Source organism: Pleurodeles waltl, chromosome 5 (assembly GCF_031143425.1).
Source record: "Pleurodeles waltl isolate 20211129_DDA chromosome 5, aPleWal1.hap1.20221129, whole genome shotgun sequence".
NCBI lineage: Eukaryota > Metazoa > Chordata > Amphibia > Caudata > Salamandridae > Pleurodeles > Pleurodeles waltl.
Window position 1 is genome coordinate 290,264,118 of NC_090444.1, and position 26,399 is coordinate 290,290,516.

The window sequence follows — 26,399 nt, forward strand, 5'->3', positions numbered from 1 at the left end:
ATAGATGTAAATCTTTGAAAGAGTATAGCTAACACCCAGCCAGCCAAACAGCAATGATGTGTCTCCTTACCTGTACAATTCTTCCCATTTCCTGAATATCCATTCATGCAGGTGCATTGATAGCTTCCAATGGTGTTGAGGCATGTTGCTAAGGAGTGACATTCGTGTAGGCCTGCAGAACACTCATCAATATCTAGTGTAGATCAAAGTGTACATGGAACAAAACAGATCAGTAACCTGTGATTAGTTTGCTTGCGTTGCATTTATACATGTGTTTAGTGATTTTATTATTGTTATTGCTGCTGCGTTTGCGGAACACTCAAAAGAAATGATTCAAAATAGATGCACAAGTGAAAACATTATTCAATAATGATACATTCTTAACACTGGTGAAGTTCAATTTAGGGCATCATTTCGATGTCCCCTGAGTTTGGTTGGTACATCAATCCTTTTTACTCCCCACTAACCTTCAGAGTTACTAATACCAGGAGTGTTTGTAGCTCCAAATGGTCAGAGCATCTGGGTAATTTAGAAGTGGATCCTGAGAATCTCCTCAGAAATGAAGACTAACCAGCAGATTCGATCAGAAAAGTCAGGGCCTTTGGTGCAGTTTTTCCCCAGGTCCCTTGTAGTTCACCCTCAGATTGTGACTTCCAGCAGCCTCAGGCTCCAAGTGAAAAACAATGGCTATGCAAAAATACTGCAAACTTTGGAACGCAAACTGGGCTAGTGCAGTCAGAATTAAAGAGCAACTTTCAATACGTTGCTCAGGAGCATATCCTACGACCAGTGATGTAATGACTATAAGATATTCAGAAACTCATTAAAGTCCTAAAAAAAAAAAAGTCACTCAGGGTCCTACTCATTAAAGACTTGATCACCCTTGCACTATACAACAGGGTGCAAGAGCGACGCTACTTTTGTTTTCTGTAAATCTTTTTGGGGATTTTACACATTACAAGTGCCTTAAACAATGTGATACAGTATCAATAGGGTGCACGGAGAGGCGGCCCCAATACTCAACATTTCAATACATGGGTGCATGGAAAAAAGAAGAAGCACAATGTCATATACACCATTGTCCCTTCGCCAGCATTCTTAAGTGAGATTTATCAAGCAATACCAGGCCACCTTGTGTGGCCATGCCTAGCTTAATAAATCTAGAGTAACGTAATGCAGCACAAGTTGCTGTGTTGCATCAATCTGCCCAGGGAAGGCTTGCCATGGGTAGAGCGTCAGTGTTTCAACGCATCCACCCATGGATTCTGGTGCATTCCCAGATTTACCATCAGTGGTAGACCTGGGAATGTGTCAAAATGCTACGCCTCACCAGGGGAATTATTATTTCTCCTGGTTAATTCGTTTTTCTATGTGTGCTACATTCTGCAGCACACATAGAAAGAGGAAAAAGCCTCTCAGGATTGTTTTTGTGTAGGAAGGTGCCTCTTCCTGCACAAATACAATCCTGCTTACATCGCAGGCACCCTTGCACCACAGTGTAAGGGTGCCTGTGTTGGCGCTAGGCAGCACATTGTAAGCCAGAGCAGGGAAAAGGCAGGAATGTGGCATAAAATTGGACATTGAAAGAATTAGGTTATTGGTTGAGAGGGGTGGAAGCCCCATTCGGGCAACAACCACAATCCATGTCAGGGTGAACCACCTTGTGAGGTTAGAATTACATTTGGTCAAAGGAAAGAAAATGGCTAATCACAAAAAGGAGAATTAAAAAAAAGACAATTCTGATGTCAGATTATTTTAGGGATTTTTATTTTTGAACAAAACATTGAGTGGCATGAGACAAACACATGTACGAGATCCCACCACTGAATACCAATATAAGAAATTGGATTATTGGTTGATAGTGGTGGAAGTCCTATTCAGATAACAATCACAATCCTTGTCAGTGTGAGCCACAAAAGTCACTACATTAACCTGTGCTTAACCCTCTGATAGTCTGGTACAAAAGCAGTCAGGTGTAAGGCAGTATATAAAGTATTGATGCAGCACACAAACAATAATAAAGGGAAACCACAACATTAATAAAATTATACCAGAATGACAAAAATACAATCAGTAGAACCAGTGATATTGATATTAAAGTTTTTAGTAAAAACAGTGCCAAGAAACACAAAAGCCAGCTGTAAATATCTGCTCGCCTGGGACCAGGACAAATTCACAAGTTTCGACTTACTGCAGTGGAGCATGGGCATGGTATGGACCCAGTTTGGCCCATACAATGTTAAGTATAGCGCATTACGTCCCTTTCCCTATCACTGTCCAATCACTATCTGCTCTATTTGGGTATGTGGTATTAGTTTTTTTAGCTCATGCATCAAGTTTTCTGACAGGAATGCAGGCATAACACTTGGCCTGCATGTCTACCAAGGTGATCATTCTATATTTTGATGTGTGGCTTGTGCTGCCCTTTTTATTGATCAGCTTCACAATAGAACGCTGGGAAGATGGCAGGACAACCTGAGATTCATGAGAACTGGTGTACAATGTGGACAGCCAAGGTGACCACAGAGGAGGGTTGGCCTGGAAAACTTTGTCTGAGAGACTACTTGGTCCAGATGCCCAATCACATTTTGATGCTTTAATCATATTGCAGATCACACTGATTTCAAGTAGGGTTTCACAGATGTTGAAACAGAGGACGTTTTAAAACTACCAACATCATACACATAAAGTGCTTCAATGTGGGATACTCAACCTGTTCAGGGGTTGAGCTCCTCACATCATTCTCAATCTGAACATTCAAACTGTTTATAAACTGTCAAAAAATACTTGGAAGTAGTAGACCTCCCTCCCAGCTTCCCAAATCTCTAATTTATAATGTTTCTTTGAGATCTTAACTCTTTCTAACAGGAGAGTACTGAAAGATGACCACAGAAACGTTGTCAGGTTTCTATTCAAAAGCCTCCTTTGCTTTCTCAATTTATATTAAACCATCCTTTATTTGGCACGTTTTAAGATGCATTTTGAAAGCTGCCATTTACAGAAATAGTTCAATGCTAAACAATGAACTTAGCCATTCAACCCCAATAAAAACAACATTAGGGAGGATTCTACCTAGTTCCATAACCCAGGAGCTGCCATCTGTTGTGTGAACTTTTCTGATACAGGATTGTTCTATATAATCTGCTGTACCTACTGGCAACCATTGGCTTTCACACTTTCGTTCATTGTTGATGCCTTAGGAAAATAATACCAACATTATCTGCTGAGCAGCATGGTCACTCTCTATTATGATGATGTCAAAACAAGTCATGTATCTAAAATACACATTTGAGACAAAAGTGCAATCAAGAACTGCTTTTTGATAATGCAGAAGTGGCTACACTCATATGGATATCAGTGGATAGTTTACCATTTAAATATCGGAAATTAACAGAGTAAAGCAATTCTTAATAATTTGAACCCCTGAACGTCATAGTGCTGGGAAGGTTTAATAACTGGTAGAATTCCCCAAGAACAGTCTGCATATACAAATGCAGTATCGTCTAGTAAGAAATGTGCCAGATTAGGATTAAAATCACCTGTTAGCTAAATACAATTGCTCCAATTGATGTGCAGGCTGGAAGTGTAGAAAAGAAGCCATCAAAAGCTCCCTTTAATATTGACCGAATGACAGTCATTGCAAGATTAAGAGTTTTTGATGCATTAATAAATGGAGTTGGATTTATTGAAAGCATGGGCGTCACAAATTTATAGCCCAGCAGGCAGACGGGGGCCTATGTCCCCATATCAGATTAGATTCACCTGAACTGATCAAAGTAACTTTCATTGTTTCGTTTTCTGAGTGGGTCTTCATTTATAAGCTCTATGTTATCAATACTACTCGAACTGAGATGTTTAAACTCCGAGTGGGAATAAACCAATCTAAGAATGTTATCTTCATTTAAACAATAGCGTTAACCAATCAATTTATATTCTGGTGTGAGTAGAAATATGTAAGAATTAGATTCTCACCAAAAAATAGGGAGCTAGAGGGCTGAGTATTTTTAGGGCCTAGCGCAAAGTGCCCTGTCCCTTGTGTTATCTCTCTGGGGGCTTTCAACCAGACCCGTTGCATTGCAAATGCTTGTTTATTAATGCACTGTCTGTATGGCACAAACCCGGATTCAAAACTTTCTCATTGTACAGATGTTGGAAAATGGGTTATTGGTAGGGCAGGTAGGTACCTACACCTAGCAACAAGCCACTAACCTCCACATAGGTACAGTTAGGTCTCAGTAAATTAATCCCAGCTCAACCCTTGGTAGCTTGGCAACGAGCGTCAAGGCTTAACTTAGGAGACAAAGTGTAAAGCATTCAAATATCACAAAACAGTAATTAAATAAAACACAGGAAACAGTTTAAAAATCCAAAACCAATTTATAAAAATAGCTTATATTTTTATCTTTAAAATGACACAAAAACGATTAAAATCGGTTCAGGGGAACCGGAGATATGAATTTTTAAAGTATTATTATTTTCTAGCGCTTAGAAACAAAAAGCGCCAATCGGGTCATCTGGTTGCACCAGGACCGGGGCAAAGTCAAACTTTCAGGCCGACCGCGATGGAGCCCTGCTCGGCTACAAGTCGCGGGAGGCCTCAGTTAAAAAGTTACCTTCTGACTTAGTCTCTTTTTTGATGTTTTTCTTCCCCGGGACGAACCTGCCAGTTGAATCCGACCTCCTGGAGCCCTTGTCCGGATACGCGAAGTCGGTTTCCTCGGTGGTGATTTTTACCTTCGGACTTAGTCGTTTTTTCGAGATGAAAATCCTTCGACCGGGGTAAACCTGGATCTTGATCCGACGTCCGTGGAGCCCTTCTCGGATACGATGGCTGGGAGGTCCCGGTCAACTTTTTACCTTCGGACTTAGTCTCTTTTTTGGATGTTTTTCTTTACCGGGACGAACCACGAAGTCAGGCCGGGTCGCGGTTGAGGCAAGCCGGCTAGAATTTCCGCGTCGGGTCGGTCACTTTATGGAGCTTTTTTTCAAAAATTCTCCAATCTTTTCCAAACTTCTGGGGCTTCACCCAGATGTTCTTTTAAGGTTCTTTTGGGGTCCACAGCTCACCCCAAGGGTCCAGAAGTTCTGTGATGGTCCTTGGGAAGTGCGGACTTCAACTCCCAGAATGCACCTGGCGCAAACGTCTTTTTGGCCACTGGACAGTGGTCAGCTGGTCACTTTTTCAGGAGTTGGTGCAGGGGACTCTGGATAGCAATTTTTCACCTGTAGCAAACAGGGAGTCCCTCCTTGAACCAGTTGAAGCCAGGCAAAGTCCTTCTTGTGGTGAAGCCCAAGTGTGCAGCTGGTGCAGTCTTTCTGAGTGCAGGGTCCAGGTGCAGGCCAGGGGTCCAGCAGGGCAGTCCTTCTTCTCCTTGTAGTTCCTTCTTCTTGAATTCTGGAGGGGATCTGAGGTGTGGGTGCAGGTCTGCCAGTTTTATCCTTGCTCCTGGGTGAAAAGCAGGGGGGCCCTGGTCCTCCAATCAGGGACAGGGTCGTCCCCCTGTGATGACCACTTCCTGGGAAGTGTGGCAAAAATCCATCCCAGAAGGCAACAGTCTCTAAAAATCCAACATGGATGAATCTGATTTTTGGAGGTTACATCTGGCTGAGCCCACCCACTGGTGTGGCTAAAAATCATAAACACACCCCTCTCCTGCCCTCTCCTAATCTAATCAAGGGGGCACCTAGCTGTCTGGGGTTGCAGGATGTGGGGGTGTTGCTGGGTGCTGCAAATGTCCTTCTCTGCCTTTGAAGACCAGTTTGGCAGCCCTCCCCCTTCCTGCCTCACCATCTGCTGAGGGGAGATTCTCTCCCCCAAGCACATTCCTTTGTGTGAAGTCTGGCCACTTCACACCTCATCAAGGCAGCCTGGCAGAAGCTGCTGCAGGCTGGCCAATCAGAGCACAGCAGCAAAAACAATGCAGAGCTGAAATTGGCAACTTTTTAGGTAAAGTCTAAACTTTTTACCTGGACAAGTTATATTAAATCCAACAACTGGAAGTTGTGGGATTTATTACAACAATCAATTTGATACCAAATTCTTGGTATGTAACATTTAAGGAGACTTTAAAATTTAAAATAAAGTCTGCTCATTCTAGCCTATGAAGGCCATTTACTTCAATGAGGGAAAAACGAATTTGGCTGTTTTTACCTCACCAGGGCTTATAAATCTATTTTTATAAAGTCCCTGCTTATAGTTACATGGCACCCAGCCCTAGGGGCACATAGGGCACACCTTAGGGGTGACTTATATGTAAAAAATAAGGTAGTTTAAGACTTTGGAAGTACCTTTAATTACAAAGTCGAATTTGCATATAACTTTAATTTAAAAGCAGCCAGCAAGGCAGGCTTGCTTTTAAAATGACACTGGGCACCTCAGCAATGCACCTAGGTGTGCACCACCTATGCTGTGGTCCCTAAACCTACATGCCATACCATATACTAGGGACTTATAGGTAGGTTAACTTAGCCAATTATAATTAGCCTAATTTGCATATCCATTTTACACAGAGCACAGGCCCTGGGACTGGTTAGCAGTACCCAGGGCACCTTTAAAGTCAGGAAAACACCAGCAAAAAGTGGAAAATGGGGGCAAAAAGTTATGGGGCCTCTGCAATCAGCCCTGTTTTCTCACACAACCCTCCCCCAGCCCACACGCCCAGGAGACTCAGCCCAACCCTGGGAGAGTCTTCCTGGCTTGTTAGGCGAGGAAGACAGTGAAGAAAACTGGCTGTCCCTTTGCAGGGCCTACTCTGCCTTACATCCCCCTGTCAGGGTCACTCCCTCTGGGTAGTGAAGCCATCCCAACAGTAAAAGGACCCAAATCAAACTGAAACTTCCCTCTAGGGGGGTCTTCCTCCTTTCTCTCTGCCAACTTGGGTAGTGAGGTGCCCACCTCCCCTACTCCAAACTTTGCTAGGGCAACACCTAGCTTACCCAAAGAGGTCACCCAACACTTGAGCAACCCCACCATGACCAATAGGGTCAGGGGGCCTACTTTGCTATTGGCCCTGGGGTCTGCCTCCCAGGCCAAGTACAGTGCTGCCAGGAAGGCTAGCACCCAGCAGAGGCTACTGACAGCTGTCAGTACCCAGAACCACACCCTAAGCTCTCCACTGACAGGTGGCTGAGCTGCTTTAGGGGCATCTTTGGGGTCCTGGCACCCCTCTTGCTGTCTAGAGTGGGGGGCTACCACCTCCTGTGGCAGACACCCTCCTTCCACTCTCCCTTCTGTCAGTGCAGGGGCAACACCTTGCATCTGGACAGCTGCCTGACTACTCAGGACTTCCTTGGGGTCAGGTGAGGCCTCAGCAGTGCCAACTCTGGGCTCCCCCCCTACTGGGGCAGAAGGCCTTTGGCTCCCTGGAACTCTCTTTAAGAGTGGCCTACCCTTCCTTTTCTTCTTTCCTTTTCTTGGGGACCCCTGTCTCCTAACTGTAGGGACTGACTCCCCAGGACTTTGGGTTGGGGGGGCGCCCTGGGCGACCACCCCATCTGTGACCAGACTCACCTCTGGGAGGTCATTGCCCAGGATACAATCTAGGGGGAGGTCAGCACTGACTACCACCCTAATCCAGTCAAGGATACCCTCCCTCTCTAGGGGCACTATGGCTACAGGTTTGGAGGTGACCTCCCCTGTGGCTATCCTGACTTTCTTTGTCTTTCCTGGGACATACATGTCTGGCGTCACTAACCGGTCACTCACTATAGTGTGACTGGCACAGGTGTCCCTCAGGCCAGTGGTAGGGATCCCATTCACTTGAATGTGGTGGAAGTGCCTACTCCCACCCTCAGGGATCACCAGCTTACCATCTGGTCCTGTCTTCCAGCACAATGCTAGGAGGACTTCATCATCTGAGGAATCCTCCTCTATGGCTACACTGGACAGCCCAGTGCTAACCACCTTCTTTGGACAGGCTGCATCTCCTCTGAAGTGACCTGTCTGCTGACAGTCAAAGCAAGCCCTACTGTCCAAGAGCTTTTTTAACCCTGGGTCTCCCTGTCTCTGCATGTCAGAGTGGGAGTGGGATTTACTCTCCTCCTTCTTAGGGTTCTGGGGTACAGAGGGAGTCTCTGTGGTGGGCTTACCACCTCCCTCCTTAGGTTTTTGGGGACCTGTCCCCCCCTTCTTGGAGTCTCCCCCCTGGGACTTGACAACCACCCTGGTTCTCAACCACTCATCAGCTGCCTCCCCTAGCTCTCTAGGGTTGGTCTGCTTAGAGTCCACTAGATGCTGGCGTAACCTTTCTTGGGTATAATTGGTCAAGATGTGCTCTCTCATGATCAGATTGTATAACCCCTCATAAGTATCTACTTTGTTACCAATAATCCAGCCCTCTAGTGCCTTTAGTGAAATGTCCACAAAGTCAACCCAAGACTGGGTACTGACCTTCTGGGTGTCCCTGAACTTCATTCTATATTGCTCTGGGGTCAGACCAAACTTCTTGGCTAAGCACCTCTTCATACTAGGGTATGAATCTGCCTCCTCCCCCCTTAAGGTCAGAAGCCTATCCCTCCCTGAGTTGGGGACCAACTCCCACAAAAGGGAACCACAGTATTGAGGCCTAACCCTTCTCATTTGGAGTGCCCTCTCAAAGGCCCCCAGCCACTTATCTATGTCATCCCCCTCTACATAAGCAGGAACTACCCCCTTGGGTAATCTGGGGCAAACTCCCCCACCCATGGACACCTCAGCTTCTTTATCGCTGCTTCCATCTCTTTTCTCTTTGTATGCCCACTTTTTCTTTTCTAGGGCCAGCTTCTCTGCTTCCAAAGCTATGTATGCTAGCTGGGCCTCCAGCTCTCTTTCTCTGATGGATGGGTTCTCTCCTCCTGAAAGGACCCCCTTCCCACCACTAGCTTTGGATCTGCCCCTAGTGACTGTATTTACTGAGGACCGTTCTTCCTCGTCCTCACTTAGGGTCAGATGCCTTCCCTCCCCTGAGTGGTTAGAGCTTGCATTCTCCCTTCTTTCTCCCTCCTCTGGAGCTTCTTCTGACTCTACCTCTTGGGCCTCAGCCCATGCTGTCAGGGATGTGATCAGGATTTGCTTCCTGAGATCAGTGGTTGCAGGTAACCCTCTTTCAATACACAACCCCCTAAACTGGACTACTGTCAGTGTGGGTAGGCTAGCCAGATCAAGCTCCATGGTTCCCTAGTTTTGTGTCAACAAAAACTTTTTGCAAAAATTGGAAACAAGAATCTAGAAAAATTACACAAATTCAATATTTGAAATTAATCCAAATTAAAAATTAAAAACATGTTTTGCACTAGGACAATTTAAAGGATTTTTAATTTGTTTTACCTAAAACTGTAACGTGATATTGAACACAAGTACAGGATCCCGTCGCTGCTTCCAATTATGTTGGAAAATGGGTTATTGGTAGGGCAGGTAGGTACCTACACCTAGCAACAAGCCACTAACCTCCACATAGGTACAGTTAGGTCTCAGTAAATTAATCCCAGCTCAACCCTTGGTAGCTTGGCAACGAGCGTCAAGGCTTAACTTAGGAGACAAAGTGTAAAGCATTCAAATATCACAAAACAGTAATTAAATAAAACACAGGAAACAGTTTAAAAATCCAAAACCAATTTATAAAAATAGCTTATATTTTTATCTTTAAAATGACACAAAAACAATTAAAATCGGTTCAGGGGAACCGGAGATATGAATTTTTAAAGTATTATTATTTTCTAGCGCTTAGAAACAAAAAGCGCCAATCGGGTCATCTGGTTGCACCAGGACCGGGGCAAAGTCAAACTTTCAGGCCGACCGCGATGGAGCCCTGCTCGGCTACAAGTCGCGGGAGGCCTCGGTTAAAAAGTTACCTTCTGACTTAGTCTTTATTTTGATGTTTTTCTTCCCCGGGACGAACCTGCCAGTTGAATCCGACCTCCTGGAGCCCTTGTCCGGATACGCGAAGTCGGTTTCCTCGGTGGTGATTTTTACCTTCGGACTTAGTCGTTTTTTCGAGATGAAAATCCTTCGACCGGGGTAAACCTGGATCTTGATCCGACGTACGTGGAGCCCTTCTCGGATACGATGGCTGGGAGGTCCCGGTCAACTTTTTACCTTCGGACTTAGTCTCTTTTTTGGATGTTTTTCTTTACCGGGACGAACCACGAAGTCAGGCCGGGTCGCGGTTGAGGCAAGCCGGCTAGAATTTCCGCGTCGGGTCGGTCACTTTATGGAGCTTTTTTTCAAAAATTCTCCATTCTTTTCCAAACTTCTGGGGCTTCACCCAGATGTTCTTTTAAGGTTCTTTTGGGGTCCACAGCTCACCCCAAGGGTCCAGAAGTTCTGTGATGGTCCTTGGGAAGTGCGGACTTCAACTCCCAGAATGCACCTGGCGCAAACTCCTTTTTGGCCACTGGACAGTGGTCAGCTGGTCACTTTTTCAGGAGTTGGTGCAGGGGACTCTGGATAGCAATTTTTCACCTGTAGCAAACAGGGAGTCCCTCCTTGAACCAGTTGAAGCCAGGCAAAGTCCTTCTTGTGGTGAAGCCCAAGTGTGCAGCTGGTGCAGTCTTTCTGAGTGCAGGGTCCAGGTGCAGGCCAGGGGTCCAGCAGGGCAGTCCTTCTTCTCCATGTAGTTCCTTCTTCTTGAATTCTGGAGGGGATCTGAGGTGTGGGTGCAGGTCTGCCAGTTTTATCCTTGCTCCTGGGTGAAAAGCAGGGGGGCCCTGGTTCTCCAATCAGGGACAGGGTCGTCCCCCTGTGATGACCACTTCCTGGGAAGTGTGGCAAAAATCCGTCCCAGAAGGCAACAGTCTCTAAAAATCCAACATGGATGAATCTGATTTTTGGAGGTTACATCTGGCTGAGCCCACCCACTGGTGTGGCTAAAAATCATAAACACACCCCTCTCCTGCCCTCTCCTAATCTAATCAAGGGGGCACCTAGCTGTCTGGGGTTGCAGGATGTGGGGGTGTTGCTGGGTGCTGCAAATGTCCTTCTCTGCCTTTGAAGACCAGTTTGGCAGCCCTCCCCCTTCCTGCCTCACCATCTGCTGAGGGGAGATTCTCTCCCCCAAGCACATTCCTTTGTGTGAAGTCTGGCCACTTCACACCTCATCAAGGCAGCCTGGCAGAAGCTGCTGCAGGCTGGCCAATCAGAGCACAGCAGCAAAAACAATGCAGAGCTGAAATTGGCAACTTTTTAGGTAAAGTCTAAACTTTTTACCTGGACAAGTTATATTAAATCCAACAACTGGAAGTTGTGGGATTTATTACAACAATCAATTTGATACCAAATTCTTGGTATGTAACATTTAAGGAGACTTTAAAATTTAAATTAAAGTCTGCCCATTCTAGCCTATGAAGGCCATTTACTTCAATGAGGGAAAAACGAATTTGGCTGTTAAATCTATTTTTATAAAGTCCCTGCTTATAGTTACATGGCACCCAGCCCTAGGGGCACATAGGGCACACTTTAGGGGTGACTTATATGTAAAAATAAGGTAGTTTAAGACTTTGGAAGTACCTTTAATTCCAAAGTCGAATTTGCATATAACTTTAATTTAAAAGCAGCCAGCAAGGCAGGCTTGCTTTTAAAATGACACTGGGCACCTCAGCAATGCACCTAGGTGTGCACCACCTATGCTGTGGTCCCTAAACCTACATGCCATACCATATCCTAGGGACTTATAGGTAGGTTAACTTAGCCAATTATAATTAGCCTAATTTGCATATCCATTTTACACAGAGCACAGGCCCTGGGACTGGTTAGCAGTACCCAGGGCACCTTTAAAGTCAGGAAAACACCAGCAAAAAGTGGAAAATGGGGGCAAAAAGTTATGGGGCCTCTGCAATCAGCCCTGTTTTCTCACAACAGACTTATAGCCTTTGGGGTGGTATTAAGCCCTGGCGTAAATTGATTAAATTCAGCAACTGTTGGATTTAAGCCAGTGCTTATGACTGATTTTAAGGGATTGACGCAGACCTTCTGAGCTAGAAACCTTTGAGTTTTCAGATGTTTCTCTTCCGGCTCTTGAAGGTTTTGTGTTAGAAGTGAATTTGGTGGGGTATATGAGCTTTTATTCCTTCAGCTGTGGTACTGCCACAGGTTGCAACCATTACACCATGTGCAGATACTGAAACTAATTCCACCTTAACATGAACCTTTTTTCCACATTCCACATCGATCACCAGCAGGACTTATAGAGTCCATTGCTAGCTCTTGTTCTCCTCTTTTAAATGTTCCCTTTATAGGCAGTCATCAGCTTTGGTTTGCTGTAATATACCCAAATCAAAGTGTTGTCCATCCTGTAGTAGTTGAGCCATCTTATGTTGGGTGTTGTCCGGTGTGCAAGGAGGCTGTTTCTGATGACTTATTTCTCTTAAAATCATCCTATTTTATTTAAGTTATAGAAAGTGGCTTAGCAAATATTGGGGAAGGTCTTAGACCTGCAATGGGCTTGGCAAACTTGCCACAGATGATATGTTAGAAATGAGGTCTTTGGTTGGCAGCCAGGTCACCTCCTGTTCAAGCAAGGACCCTCACTGTAGTCAGGGTACAGGAGAATCACCCTCAGTTAATCCCCGCTCACCCTCTTGGTAGCTTGGCACGATTAGGCAGGCTTAACTTCAGAAGCAATGTGTAAAGTATTTATACCAACACACACAGTAACCCAGTGAACCCACTACAAAATGACACAACATAGGTTTAGGAAAATAGGTAATATTTATCTAAACAAAGCAAGGCCAAAACGATAAAAATCCGACATACACAAGTCAAGTTATGAATTTAAAAAGAAAAAGAGTCTTAAATCCTTTAGAAAACAGTGAAAACGCTGTTGTTGCACAAATGTATCTGAGTAGCACCAAATAAACCACACAGGTGAGTGTGCGTTGGAAAAGGCCAGCGATGCATAGATTTCTAGCTCTCTAGCAAGACCGTGCATCGTTCCCCCTCCGGTCGGGTCAGTGTGCATCGTTCCTTCTCTCCCACAAGAGAGTGATGCGTTGATGCCGGACGAGCACCTCGGGTCTGGGCAGGCTTTGCGTTCATTTTCCGCACCCAGCGATGTTGCATTGAAATCCGGTCGCATGGTGTCAGGAAACTGCGCTGCGTGGGGGCATACGTTGTTAACAGCAGCTTCTGCGGGTGTTGCGCGTCCTTTCTCCAGCTGCGTTGCGTCGATCTCCCAGCCACGATGCAGACAGAGCGTAGATTTTAGCCACAAGTCAAAAGTTTCCCCGCACAGTGGTCTTTGCGTGGATTTCTGTCCTCTTCCACCAGCTGCACCTTGCAAGGGCCCAGAGATAGGTTAGGGCACCACTTAGCAGGCAGAACTCTGAGCAGAAAGCCCAAGTGCTGGCAGAGAGAAGTTTGAAGTAGGCCAACTTCAAAGAGAAGTCTCTGTTGTTTTCAAGATCCTGCCTTGCCCAGGCCAGGCCCTGGACACACACCAGGGGATTGGAGACTGCATTGTGTGAGGGCAGGCACAGCCCTTTCAGCCAAGCCACAGCAAACACCTATGTCCCGGGGGTGGACACCCTCGGGACATAGCAGGAGCCGGCCCTGGGGGGTGGCAGCTCCAGGACCATCAAAGGCTCCTCGACCGGGGTCGCCATGGCCCCCCTCCCATTTGATCTTAGCCCCTGGTGTGCTGGTCCCCGGGGCACGGGGTTTCCATATGGCCCCCCTTTATTTTTTAAAACATTTGCCTTGGGTTTGGTGGTCCCTGGGCCAGCAGGGGGCCACAGGACGCCCCCGCTTTAGTTAAATGATTGCTCAGGGAAGGGGGTGGTACCCAGGGCTGCGGGGGGGCCACAGGGGCCCCCACTTTCATTACAAAATCGCCTGGGGAGGTGTTGTTCCCTGGGGCTGCAGGGGCCACAGGGCCCCCCACTTAAGTTAAAGGATCGCCCTGGGGAGGTGGTGGTCCCTGGGGCCAAGGAGGAGCAACAGGGTCCTCCCACTTTAGTTAAAGGATCACCATGGGGAGTTGGTGGTCCCCGGGGCAGCGGGGGCCACAGGGCCCCCCATATAAAAAAAAAAAGAGCCCTGGGGAGGTGGTGGCCGCGGGGCAGCGGGAGGGGGCCAGAAGGGCCCCGCTTTTTTTTTCTTTAAACAAAAGCCCCCAGGACTTGGCCCACCCGCGGGCATTAAACTAAAGAATCGCGAGAGCCTGCACTCCATTTTTTAAATTATTTTACGAGTGGATTCACGGATCCTCCGCATCTCCGCTCGTAAAATCAACCAAAAAAATGCTTTTTGGTCCTGGGGGGGGTCCCTTTGGGACCTCAGCACCAGAGCTAAGAGGTGGGTTAGAGTGATCCTACCCTGGCCATTTTTGTTTTTTTACCTTTTTCTTTTTGGGAATCAGCTGAGTCCCAAGATGGCTGACAACACTTCAACAGCTTCTGTTGTCGAAGTGCTATCAACCAATCAGATCTCAGCACGAGATCGGCAGGGGTCACGAATCCTTTGCGCCCCTAGATATACAAATTTGTTTTCCCCTTAATTTATCAAAAACTACTGAACGGAATTACATCAACATGAAAAAGCACTCTTTCTGGACCAGGACCTACCTTCCTGCCAAATTTGGTGTAAATCCGTTCAGCAGTTTTTGCGCTAACTGTCAAGAACCCTCAGAGTTGTAATGTCCTGACTCCTGTAAAGTTTGAAAGAAAAGCAAAATACCTGCAGGTCAAGAAGTATCCACAGTGGAAAAGGCGATGTCCTTATTGGCAGTCTGTTCTTTGAATTATATTGCAGACATTACAATGAAAGAACAGTGAGAGAAATCCAAGATGGCCGCCAGGTTGTTCAGTTAAAAGTTTGCAGGTCTAGTGTTTGCACTCCTGAGTTTGAGATGTTAATACATGCATGCGCAGCTCAGGCGCCGCACACTTCAACTGTGTTCTGACTGAAACCTGGAGGTGTTTGGAGAGAGCACATTACGTGAAGTAAACGTTTCCAGCAAGGTCCCCGCTACGCGGAAATTGCAAGGACCATTCAAGTAAGCCTCAGATAATACTTGTAACAGTTTGAAGACTGTCAGACTTTTCATCCTTGGCGTGGTCTCCCTTAACTTTTTGCCTCTGGTTTCCAGGTTGTTGATGTGTTCTGGACTCTGATTTTGCTGTTTTGGTTACCCTGGACACTTTACCACTGCTAACCAGTGCTAAAGTGCAAGTGCTCCTTTAAAAAATGTGTGTGTAATTGGTTTATCCATGATTGCCATATTTGGCTTACTAGTAAGTCCCTAGTAAAGTGCCCTAAAGGTGCCAGAGCCTGCAAATCAAATGCTACTAGTGGGCCTGCAGCACTGGTTGTGCCACCCACATAAGTAGCTCTGTAATCATGCCTCAGACCTGCCACTGCAGTGTCTGTGTGTGCAGTTTTTAACTGTAAATTCAACTTGCCAAGTGTGCCCAATTGCCAGGCATAAACCTTCCCTTTTCTTCCATGTCAGACACCCCTAAGGTAGGCCCAAGGTAGTCTCAAGGGCAGGGTGCAGTGTATGGTTAAGGTAGGACATATAGGGGGTCATTCTGACCCTGGCGGTAAAAACCTCCAGGGCCAACGACCGCGGGAGCACCGCCAACAGGCTGGCGGTGCTCCCAAGGGCATTCTGACTGCGGCGGTACAGCCGCGGTCAGAAACGGAAAACCGGCAGTGTACCGCCGGTTTTCCGCTGCCCTGGGGAATCCTCCATGGTGGCGCAGCTTGCTGCGCCGCCATGGGGATTCCGACCCCCATTACCGCCATCCTGTTCCTGGCGGTCGTGACCGCCAGGAACAGGATGGCGGTAAGGGGTGTCGTGGGGCCCCTGGGGGCCCCTGCAGTGCCCATGCCACTGGCATGGGCACTGCAGGGGCTCCCGTAACAGGGCCCCACTAAGATTTTCAGTGTCTGCCTTGCAGACACTGAAAATCGCGACGGGTGCAACTGCACCCGTCGCACCCTTCCCACTCCGCCGGCTCCATTCGGAGCCGGCTTCCTCGTGGGAAGGGGTTTCCCGCTGGGCTGGCGGGCGGCCTTCTGGCGGTCGCCCGCCACCCCAGCGGGAAAGCCAGAATACCCGCAGCGGTCTTTTGACCGCGCAGCAGTATTCTGGCGGTCCCAGCCAGGCCGGCAGCGTCCGCCGCCGGCCGGGGTCAGAATGACCCCCATAGTAATGTGTTTTTTGTGTCATGACAGTGAAATATTGCTAAATTCCTTTTTTCACTGTTGCAAGGCCTGTCCCTCTCATAGGTTAACATGGGGGCTACCTTTAAATATGATTAAAGTGTAGATTCCCTTTGGGAGAGGATGGACATGTGAAGTTTGGGGTCTCTGAGCTCACAATTTAAAAATACATTTTTTAGTAAAGTTGATTTTACGATTGTGTGGTTGAAAATGCCACTTTTAGAAAGTGAGCATTTTCTTTCTCTTACCATTTCTGTGACTCTGCCTGTTTGTGGATTCCCTGTCTGGGTCAGTTTGACAGTTGGGCTGATTGCACCTCACACTAGACATGTGACACAAAGGGAGCTGGGGTGTAGCCTGCATATCCTGATGAGCCATCAGTTCTAGGAGGGAGGGGAGGAGTGGTCACTCACACCTGAAAGGGCTGTGCCTGCCCTCACACAATATAGTCTCCAACCCCTTGGTGAGTGTCTGGGGCCTGGCCTGGGCAAGGCAGGATTTCACACTCAAAAGAGACTTTACTTTGAAATAGGCCTACTTCAAAGGAGAAATTGGGTATAAGAAGGGCAGCCAAAACCACAGACTTTAGAAACACTTCTGGAAACAAGAGGAACCTCTGCCTGGAGAAGAGCGGAAGAGCTGAGGAAGAAGAGCTGCCCTGCCTGTGACTGTGCATTGTGGAGCTATCCTGCAGTTGCTGCTTCTGCCAGAGTAAGAGTGCAAAGACTGGACTTTGTGTGCCTTCGATCTTGGGAAGAAATCTCCAAGGGTTTGATTTAGAGCTTGCCTCCTGTTGTTTGAAGTCTCATTGACAGCAAAGACTTCTCTCTGCCAGCACCTGGAGTCTCTGTAGAGACTCCTACTCTGCCCTGTGGTGCCCATCCAGTTCCTGGGACCCTGAAAGGAGAAGCTGGCAGCCTAAGAGGAAGAAATCCATGCACAGCGGGGAAAAGATCGACGCGACTCTGATCTGCGGCTGAAGAAACGTCGCTCGGCGGAAACGCGACTGGAGAATCGACACACGGAGCAGGAGAAATGACGCACAACATCGCTGACGGAGGCTGGGAGATCGCAACCCGCGCTGCGTGGTTTTCAGATCATCGTGCGGCTGAATTTCTGACGCAAACCATCGTTGTGTGTGCAAAAACAACGCAAGGCCTGCCTGGACCTGTGTGCGGACCGAATCGACGCATCGTTCTGCGGAGAGAGGAACCGACGCCTGCCGACTCGACAGAAGGGGGAAACAATGCAAGGTCTCGCCCGTGAGTGATAGAGACGCATCGCAAGCCCTTTTTGATGCACATCCGCACGTGCGGGGTTATTTTTGATGCACACCAGCTACATTTTCACGCTAGCAGCGCTAGCGTGTGTTTAAAACTAATTAAAGACTTTTTGATTTTTAATTGATAACTAGACTGGTATATTGTGGAATGTTGTCGTTTTGGTCTTGTTTTGTTTAGATAAATATTTACTATTTGTCTAAACCTGTGTTGTGTTATTTTGTAGTGTTTTCATGAAGTTACTGTGTGTTTTGGTACAAATACTTTACACCTAGCACTCTGAAGATAAGCCTACTGCTCTGCCAAGCTAACAAGGGGGTAAACAGGGGTTAGCTGAAGGTGATTCTCTTTTACCCTGACTAGAGTGAGGGTCCTTGCTTGAACAGGGGGTAACCTGACTGTCAACCAAAGACCCAGTTTCCAACATTGGTGATCAGCGGTGGGGATTTGGACCTGTATTTGTACTTGACATACAGTGATTAAGTGTACACTACTGTCTTGAGTGCAGACCGCTACGTGACCACATACTACTTGTTTGGTGATCTTTGATTTTTCTCTTTTGCTTGGATTTTTCCCTACATCCATTTTTGTGGTAATCTTTGATTGACTTCTGAACTTCATTTGGGAACTTTTCTGCTTTTTGGAACTTTGCACTTTTGTTGCCTTTTCATCATGTTCCAATCTGTAGATGCATCAGTTGGAGCTGCTTTTGACCTGGAGAAATTGGATAGCTATACCAAGTCTCAGCTAAAGCAGTTCTGTAAAAGTTTTGACTGTCCCATTAAGAGCTCATCCAAGAAGGAGGAGCTGCAAAAGGCGCTGAGGGCATGGGTGACAGCCAAGAGCACTGAAGGGCACACAGAGGATGAGGAGGATGAGGAGGAGGAAGGGCAGTCCATACACAATCGTATTGTGGGTGGGCATGTTATGTCCAGGGAGAGGGTCTCCAGGGCAGGTAGCAGTGTATCATCTAAAGGTCTGACCCCTGAAGAATTGCAGGACAGACAGGCAGAGAGGGAGCACCAGAGGGAGTTGGAGAAAATGAGGATGGCCATTGAAGAGAAAAAGTTGTTGTTGGCTCATGAGCTCAGCTTCAGGGAGCTGGATCAGAGGAGCCAGTCTAGTCGGGATGGTGGCAGCCACATCACAGTGCAGCCTGAAAGGAGGGTGCACATACCTAAAGATCTTGTGGAGGATTATTAAAGGGAGGACGACATATACTTGTGGTTTAAGGGGTATGAGTCTGCTCTTCATATGAATCTGGTCCCTGAAGCTCATTGGGGGGGGCGGGTCTGTGGAAGCACTTTGAGGTAGAGGGGAGGGATACACTGACAGCCTTAGGGGATGCTCAGAATCTCACCTACTCTAGCATCAAGGATGCCTTGCTTACAAGGTATGGTCTTACCCCTGAGCAGTACAAGGATAAGTTTAGGTCCTACAAGAAGAAGGAATCCCAGACGTGGTTGGGATGTGTTGATTCGTATTGCAGGTCACTGGATGGTTGGGTGAAAAGCAATATGGTAACTACGCATGAGGGGCTTTACAATCTGATTGCTTGGGAGCACTTGTACAGTTTATGTTTTCCAGAGCTGCGCCAGCACCTGATTGACAACAAGCTGACTGACCCCAGGAAGCTTGCGCAGGAAGTAGACCTCTGAGAGAGCACCAGGGTCCATAAGAGGTATGGGGGAGACCACACCAAGGGTGAGCAGGGTCCCTCTCAGAAGAAAGGGGGGTTAAGGGTACACAGGGGGAGTTCTCTAAAGGGCCCCAAACTGATTCCCAGGGTAAGGTTTCCCAACCCCCCCAGTGAAAAGAAGCCATGGTTCTCCTAAGGGAAGCCAGTGGCAGGTGGTCCCCCACGTAAGTGCTATGCATGTGACCAGGTGGGTCGTGTGAGGGGGGACCCCAAATGCCCAAAAGTACATCGGCACCCACTGGTGCACCGTCCCAGGGTTTGGCCAGTGCAGCGCTTGGGGAGGAGTTGGTTTCAGGTGGGTGGGAACCAGCTGAGATGACCCTTGTCTCACTAGGGGACAGTGAGATGGTCCAGAAAAGCCTAGTGCCTAAAAACACTAAGAAGTACAGGCAGTGGGTGACCATTAATGGATAGAGGGTGGAGCCTCTGAGAGACACAGGAGCCAGCGTGACTACAGTGAGGAGTCAGCTGGTGTCTGAAGAGCAGATAGATCCCCGTGTACTTCACCAGGTAGTTGCAGTGGACAACTCAGAGTGCCTGTGCAGAGTGGCGCAGGTTCCCTTTGAATGGGGGGGGTCTCAGGTTCCTTGAAGGTAGCTGTGAGTCCAACCATGCCTGTTGATTGTTTGCTAGGCAATGACCTGGAGGATTCCCCTTGGAAGGAGGTGGAACACAGGTCTCACTTGGAGATGTTGGGTCTGCCTGGGTGGGTATGCGTATCCTCCCGGTCAATGGCAGCCCGTCAGGTTAATCAAGAGCCCCTGGAGCCTGAAACAGTGGCCCAGGGTACCGCCAAGAAGGGGAAGGGCAGGGGGTGCGGGAAACCGGACCCAAAAGTTTCCACGGTCCGGCAGGAGGCAGAGCCTGAGGGTGACGCCCCAGAGCCTACAGGGGAACAGGTGGCTGAACTGGGGGAGGTCCCTGAGCTGTCGCAGTGGCAGCAGTAAGGGGGGCCCACCAGAGAAGCATTCTATGCAGCACAGAAGACATGCCCTACTCTGGAGGGTTTGCGGCAGCAGGCTGCAGACCAGACGGCTGGCAAGAAGCCAGGATCACACCTGATCTATTGGGAGGATGACCTCCTGTATAGCGAGGCCAAGTTTCCTGTGCCTGGGTCAGCCCATGTGCTGGTGATACCCCAGTGCTTCAGGGCCTTCCTACTGGGGTTGGCTCATGATGTTCCTTTAGCTGGACATTTGGGGCAGGACAAGACCTTTGAGAGGCTTGTCATGCACTTTTACTGGCCCCTAATGCGCAGGCACCAAGATGCACATTGCAGGTCTTGTCAGACTTGTCAGGCAAGTGGCAAGAGTGGGAGGAAATGTAAGGCTCCCCTCCAGCCTTTGCCTGTTGTCAGTACTCCCTTTGAGAGGGTAGGCATTGACATTGTGGGGCCTCTGGATACCAAGACAGCCATGGGCAACAGGTGGTGGGTCGTGCTTTGGTGGGGGTTTATACCTGCATGGGGTTCCCCAAGGAGGTGGTATCTGATAGGGGTACCAACTTAATATCCACATATGTGAAGTCCCTGTAAAAGGAGTGTGGGGTAACCTACAAGTTCACCACCCCTTACCACCCCCAAAGTAATGGTCTGGTTGAGAGATTCAACCACACCTTGAAAGGCATGATCCTGGGCCTGTCAGAGCCCTTGAGGAGGAAGTGGGACGTCCTCTTGCCATGCCTTTTGTTCACCTACAGGGAGGTGCCTCAAAAGGGACTTGGGATTAGTCCCTTTGAGCGGATTTATGGCCACCCTGTGAGGGGACCTTAGAGTCTGGTTAAGGAAGCTTTGGAGAAAGCTCCTAGTAAACCCCCCCGGGATGTATTGAGTTACATGCTGGCTTTGAGAAACCAGACTGCCCGCTTCAGGATTCTCGCTCAGGAGAACTTGGAAGCAAGCCAGGAGGACATGAGACACTGGTATGACCAGAATGCCTCTCTGGTCGAGTTTCAACCTGGACAAAAAGTGTGGGTGATGGCACCAGTGGAGCCTAGGGCGCTCCAAGATAAGTGGACGGGGCCATTTGAGGTGGTGGAGCGCAAGAGTGAAGTCACCTACCTGGTGGACTTGCGGTCTCCAAGGAACCCTTTAAGGGTCCTGCATGTCAATGGCCTCAAGCCACACTTTGATCGGACTGAGCTGTCAATACTCCTTGCAACAGATGATGGGGTAGAGGAGGAGAGCGAGCCTCTTCCTGACCTCCTGTCTGCAGGAGAAAAAGATGGGTCAGTGGAGGGAGTGATCCTCTCCCCCTCCCGGACTGAGGAGCAGCAAGGTGACTGTCGCCACGTGTTGTGACAGTTTTCCTCACTGTTTTCCCTGATCCCAGGACTCACACACTTGTGCACCCATGATGTGGACACTGGGGACAGTACACCTATTAAACAGAAAGTTTACCGGGTGACTGACAGGGTCAAGGCATGCATTAAGGATGAGGTATCCAAAATGCTTGCCCTAGGGGTTATTGAGCACTCCAGCAGTCCTTGGGCCAGCCCAGTGGTCTTGGTCCCAAAGGCTGCTGCACCTGGTGCCACTCCAGAACTCAGGTTCTGTGTGGACTTCCGGGTACTCAATGCGGTCAGCAAGACTGACGCACACCCCATCCCCCGAGCTGATGAGCTCATTGACCGGTTGGGAGCTGCCAAGTGCCTCAGTATGTTTGATTTAACATCTGGGTACTGGCAGATTGCCCTAACTGAGGGGGCCAAGGAGAGGTCAGCATTCTCTACCCCGGATGGACACTTTCAATTTAAAGTCATGCCATTTGAGATGAAGAATGCCCCTGCCACCTTTCAGAGGTTGGTCAACCAGGTGTTGGCTGAGCTGGATGAGTTCAGTGCCTCCTACCTGGATGACTTTGCTGTGTTTAGTCCCACAGGGAGGAACACCTGCTACACCTCTGACACGGGAACCCTTGGCTGGGCTCTGGAGATGATCAAGGCAGCGAGCCAAGCCGGTCTCCAAATCAATAGCCAAGAAAGCTGCACCGCTTCTCAACTGCTGCCTGTCGCTTCTCAGGGAAACCCTGAGTTTCTCTGCTGCTACTGGATGGTCACCATTTTGAGCATGAACTAATGCACCTGAGCACCCCTTGCGGTCAGAGACGTCTCCCAGTCCTGTGTAGTGTGCTACATGGACTCTGCAGCTCAAGTGAATCAGAAAGAGTCAGATTGGTGCTTGGTGTGCTTCTCTGATAGTAGGAGGGCAGGGGATGTCAGTGGGCTGCCAGAGAGCTTTCAAGGCTGCAGCCATCTTTGGTTGTGGCTTGGCTACACCCGATTACTGTCTTTATTTAACTTCCATAAATTCTTCTTGTTTTTCCTGGAAAGCGGATTTGTTAAGCTAGACCCTCTGTCCCATGGAACAGTCAGTAACTGTTCTAAATGTTAAGGGTGTTCAGTAATTATACTTGTAAATGTGCATCTGCTGGTGTTTTAGCAGAATCTGCAAAAGCAGGAAATAAACAGTGCATGTGTGCCCAAACTGTGCTTACAGTAAGGAAGAGTATTACTTGGTACAGTCGAAGGACTAACGACTGAGCCATTACCATGATTTTCCTTAAGCTTTCAACTAAATGGATCATGACCTAGACAGTGAAAATAGGTGATTTAGTGGTACCCCTCCTTTTGCTGAGTTACCCAAGGAGAAACATGACTATTTATAGTGGAAGGCATTTAAGAGGTGAATCCTAAAGTAGATCCACCATGATTCACCTCATCACATACCTCCTTGTTAGAAAGAATGAGGGAGATTCATAGTTGCATTTTGGAAAAGTTATACAATGCTAGTATTACCTTTGGTGATTTTTTGCTGGGACGTGGTCATAGTCAACCCCTCCCTGCTGGAGCCCATGCTTCTATTTGACTTTTTGGCTTTCATGTGCACCTAGCATAGGCATTCCTTATAAACTACACATACAGTAACAATTATATGAAAATAAAGTTCTGCACCTTTTAAAACAAACTAGCAGAGTGACCAGCCAGAAGGCACATCAGCAATGTACTTTACATGTTTCGCTCACAACATACTTGCTGCTGTTGCGCCTCTGTTGTCCTTCCAACAGCTAACCAGACCTATATAGCAAGGATCCTCGCTCTGCCAGTAGCTGTGTCCTTTTTTGCATACAAACTTCAATGTTCCACACACAATTTCAAAAAGAAAGTGTACTAGCAGACTTTTGAAAAGTGGGCACAAAACTGTTGTTAGTTTGACAAGCAGCAATACTTTGTTAAACAAAAATGCTGCTCAGTAATGGGATTCACAGCTCTATAATAGTTAAATATCCGTTAACTTCATGGATTGTGTCACATTTACTTTTGGGTATATTATTATTCACTACATCTCTTACATCTTTATGTTTTATATGTGTTTCCTACCCTGTATATCCTCTTTCCCACTGGTTGCCCTTTGCCTCGTGACAGAAGAAACTTATTTCAGCTCTGAGCCTTTCATGCAACTGAGAACATAACTTCAAGCTCAGAGTCTTGATATATATATATCTATATATATATGTGTATATATATGTGTATATATATATGTGTTTAGATATATATACATATATATATATATATATATATGTATACATCAAGACTTTGCAAGGGAAACTGTTGCATTATGTAAGCAATTTTCTGACTTACATTCTCAGCTATGAGAAGTTGGTTACTTATTTTTTTTATTGTCCTTATATAAAACCGCCTAACTTCTTTTCTATACTATTGTAACAACATTTACTATGGCAAAGAGATATAATTTAAAAATTGTTCCTTTAAATGTTACAGGTTTATATCACCCAACAAAAAGGAGAAAATATTAGACTATTTACATAAATGTAAAGTAGATATATGTTTTCTACAAGCAGTTCACATAGATGATACGATTCTGGCTTACATGACAACAATTTGGTCGGTTCTACATCATTACCACAGGGACTCAAAATTGGTGTGGCTATTATTTTTGGTATTTTAGAAGTTACCATTTCAAATCTCAAAATTGATTCTGAGAGGCGCTATGCATATGTTCAAATACAAATTGATAAATACCCCCCTTTATTTGTTTAATATTTATGCTCCTGCTAAAGATGATCATAGTTTTGGAAATCAATATGTTCATATTGGAATTTTACCTCTGATTCTAGGTAGAAACTTTAATATGATCTCAGACCCACTTTAGACAGAATATCTACAGTCACATTTCATCGTACAAAGCATTCCAAGCCAATATTAAATTAGTTGATCATTGGAGGCTTACCTACCTCACTGATAAGGATTCTACTTTCTCTAGTGTTCATTCTACATACTCCTGTATTAACTGTATTCCAAACATGCCTTAGTTTCCTCTTTTTCAACTATTGCTGATATTCCCAAACATATGCCTAGATGAAAAATGTATGCAGGTGTTGTATTGTCGGATGCAAATCGACTCAAAATAAGGCCTGCCATTTCGGCTTACCTACATAACAATAAACAAGATGATACTTCTAAAATTATACATTAGGATGTTTTTAAGGCTTACATAATGGGTGTTACTATTCCTATCACAGCACATGAGAATATATTATTCAATTCTAACCTCAGTATTCTGGAGTAACAAATCTCCAAAACTGAAAACCTATTTCTGTCATCTTCTGGTACTAAATTTAAAACACAACTGCAACTGCAAATGTTAAGATATGACTATATATTACTCTAATTAGTAAAAAAAAAAGGTCCTTTTTTTGCAAACAAAAAATTATTTTTAATTTAATGCCAATAAATCTGGCAGTAACTTTGCTAATTATCTACAAACCAAAAAAGATAAAGAAAACTTACACATGCTTTAAGAAGATAAAAAAAGTTCTGAAAAAAAGGTCATTTACTTCTTTCTGCTACTGAAATAGCTAATGAGGTTCAGGCATTTTACTCAAAACTTTAAAGTAAACCAGGATATGCTTGAGATTCTATCATTAATAAATGTTTATTTAATTACAATTTATCGCCATTATCAACATCAGACAGAAGCGTTTTCGAAGCATCTCTTACTATAGAAGAAGGATGCAATGTATTTAGATCTTCAAATTCTAAAAGCTCCCCAGGTCCTGAAGTTATTCCAGCAGAGTTTACATTACAAAACTTTTACTTCCCAAGTTTCCCATCTCCTCTTATGCTTATTTCAGGAATTTGGGTATAAAGCTTTTTTTTAAAGAAGTGACAATTATTGTTCATCTTATACCAGATAAAGACCATACTTTAGTTCCTAATTAATTCCCTATCTCTTACAATATTCAAGATTGCAAAGTGTATGCTTATGCAGAATTACAAAATGTATGCTTCTCCAATGCTAAACCTTATTATTAAACCAGGTCAGTTTGGATTCTTAAAAGGTAGATTATTGTCACATAATACAAGGTTACCATGTCATACTCTTAATTCCCTAAAGAAATTCAAATGGCCTCTAGGTTTATTGGCTGTGGATGCTGAAAAAGCTTTGGATAACGTTAATTGGAATTTTGTTTTGGCACCATGCATGAATTCTGTTTTGGTGCTACTTTATTTTTAATTATTAAAGGTTTGTATTGGTCACTTTCAGCAGCAATCTATATTAACAGCATTAATGCTCATTCTTTGCACTTATTTAGAGGTACTAGGCATGGATTTCCTTTTTCTCCCTGAACCACTGGGCCTCTCATTCACAATTCAATGCATAGTAGAGATATTACCATAAATATTACTGTTCTTAAAGTATCTACATATGCAGATGATGCTTTGTACTATACTGGTTCTTTTAGATATTCTCAATAGTTATGCATTAGTTTCAGAATATACCTTAAATATTAACACAACTGATCTTTTCCATTAAATATATTTCATACTGCACATGTTAAAAGGCACTGGAATTCTATGGAATACTTCTGGTCTTAAGTACATTGGAATGTATTTTCTAAATTCAATAAAGCATAAGATTGACTTAAATTGTAAAGCAAAACTATTGTCTAACATTACAGAAAATGGGACAAATTGTCTTCCTTGACTTTATCAAATGGAGTTGGGAGAAATTGAAGCAATAAAAATTGTAATATCTTCACAACTGTTATATGTATTATTGTTCTTACTGATTACTTTTCCAACATATTTCTATAAAAACAACAATAAACTACTTACTACATTAATTTGGAATAATCAAGTTCCAGGCAATAACTATAACATTTCACAAACTTCTAAATTCGAGGCAAAATTCAGTGTTCCTGATTTTGAGAAATGTCATTTGTCTTTTTTATCTGTGCGAAGTGTTTATTGACTTTCAAAT

General features: G+C 45.8%; 1 protein-coding gene across 1 annotated transcript in view; it reads right to left on the minus strand.

The window, feature by feature from the left end:
- Nucleotides 1-26,399, minus strand: part of LOC138297022 (fibrillin-1-like) — a 133,559-nt gene that overhangs the window by 1,248 nt on the left and 105,912 nt on the right. Inside the window, exon 5 of the mRNA XM_069236540.1 lies at nt 71-193. Within this exon, the coding sequence (XP_069092641.1) occupies nt 71-193 (123 nt within the window). The remainder of the gene's footprint in view (nt 1-70; nt 194-26,399) is intronic.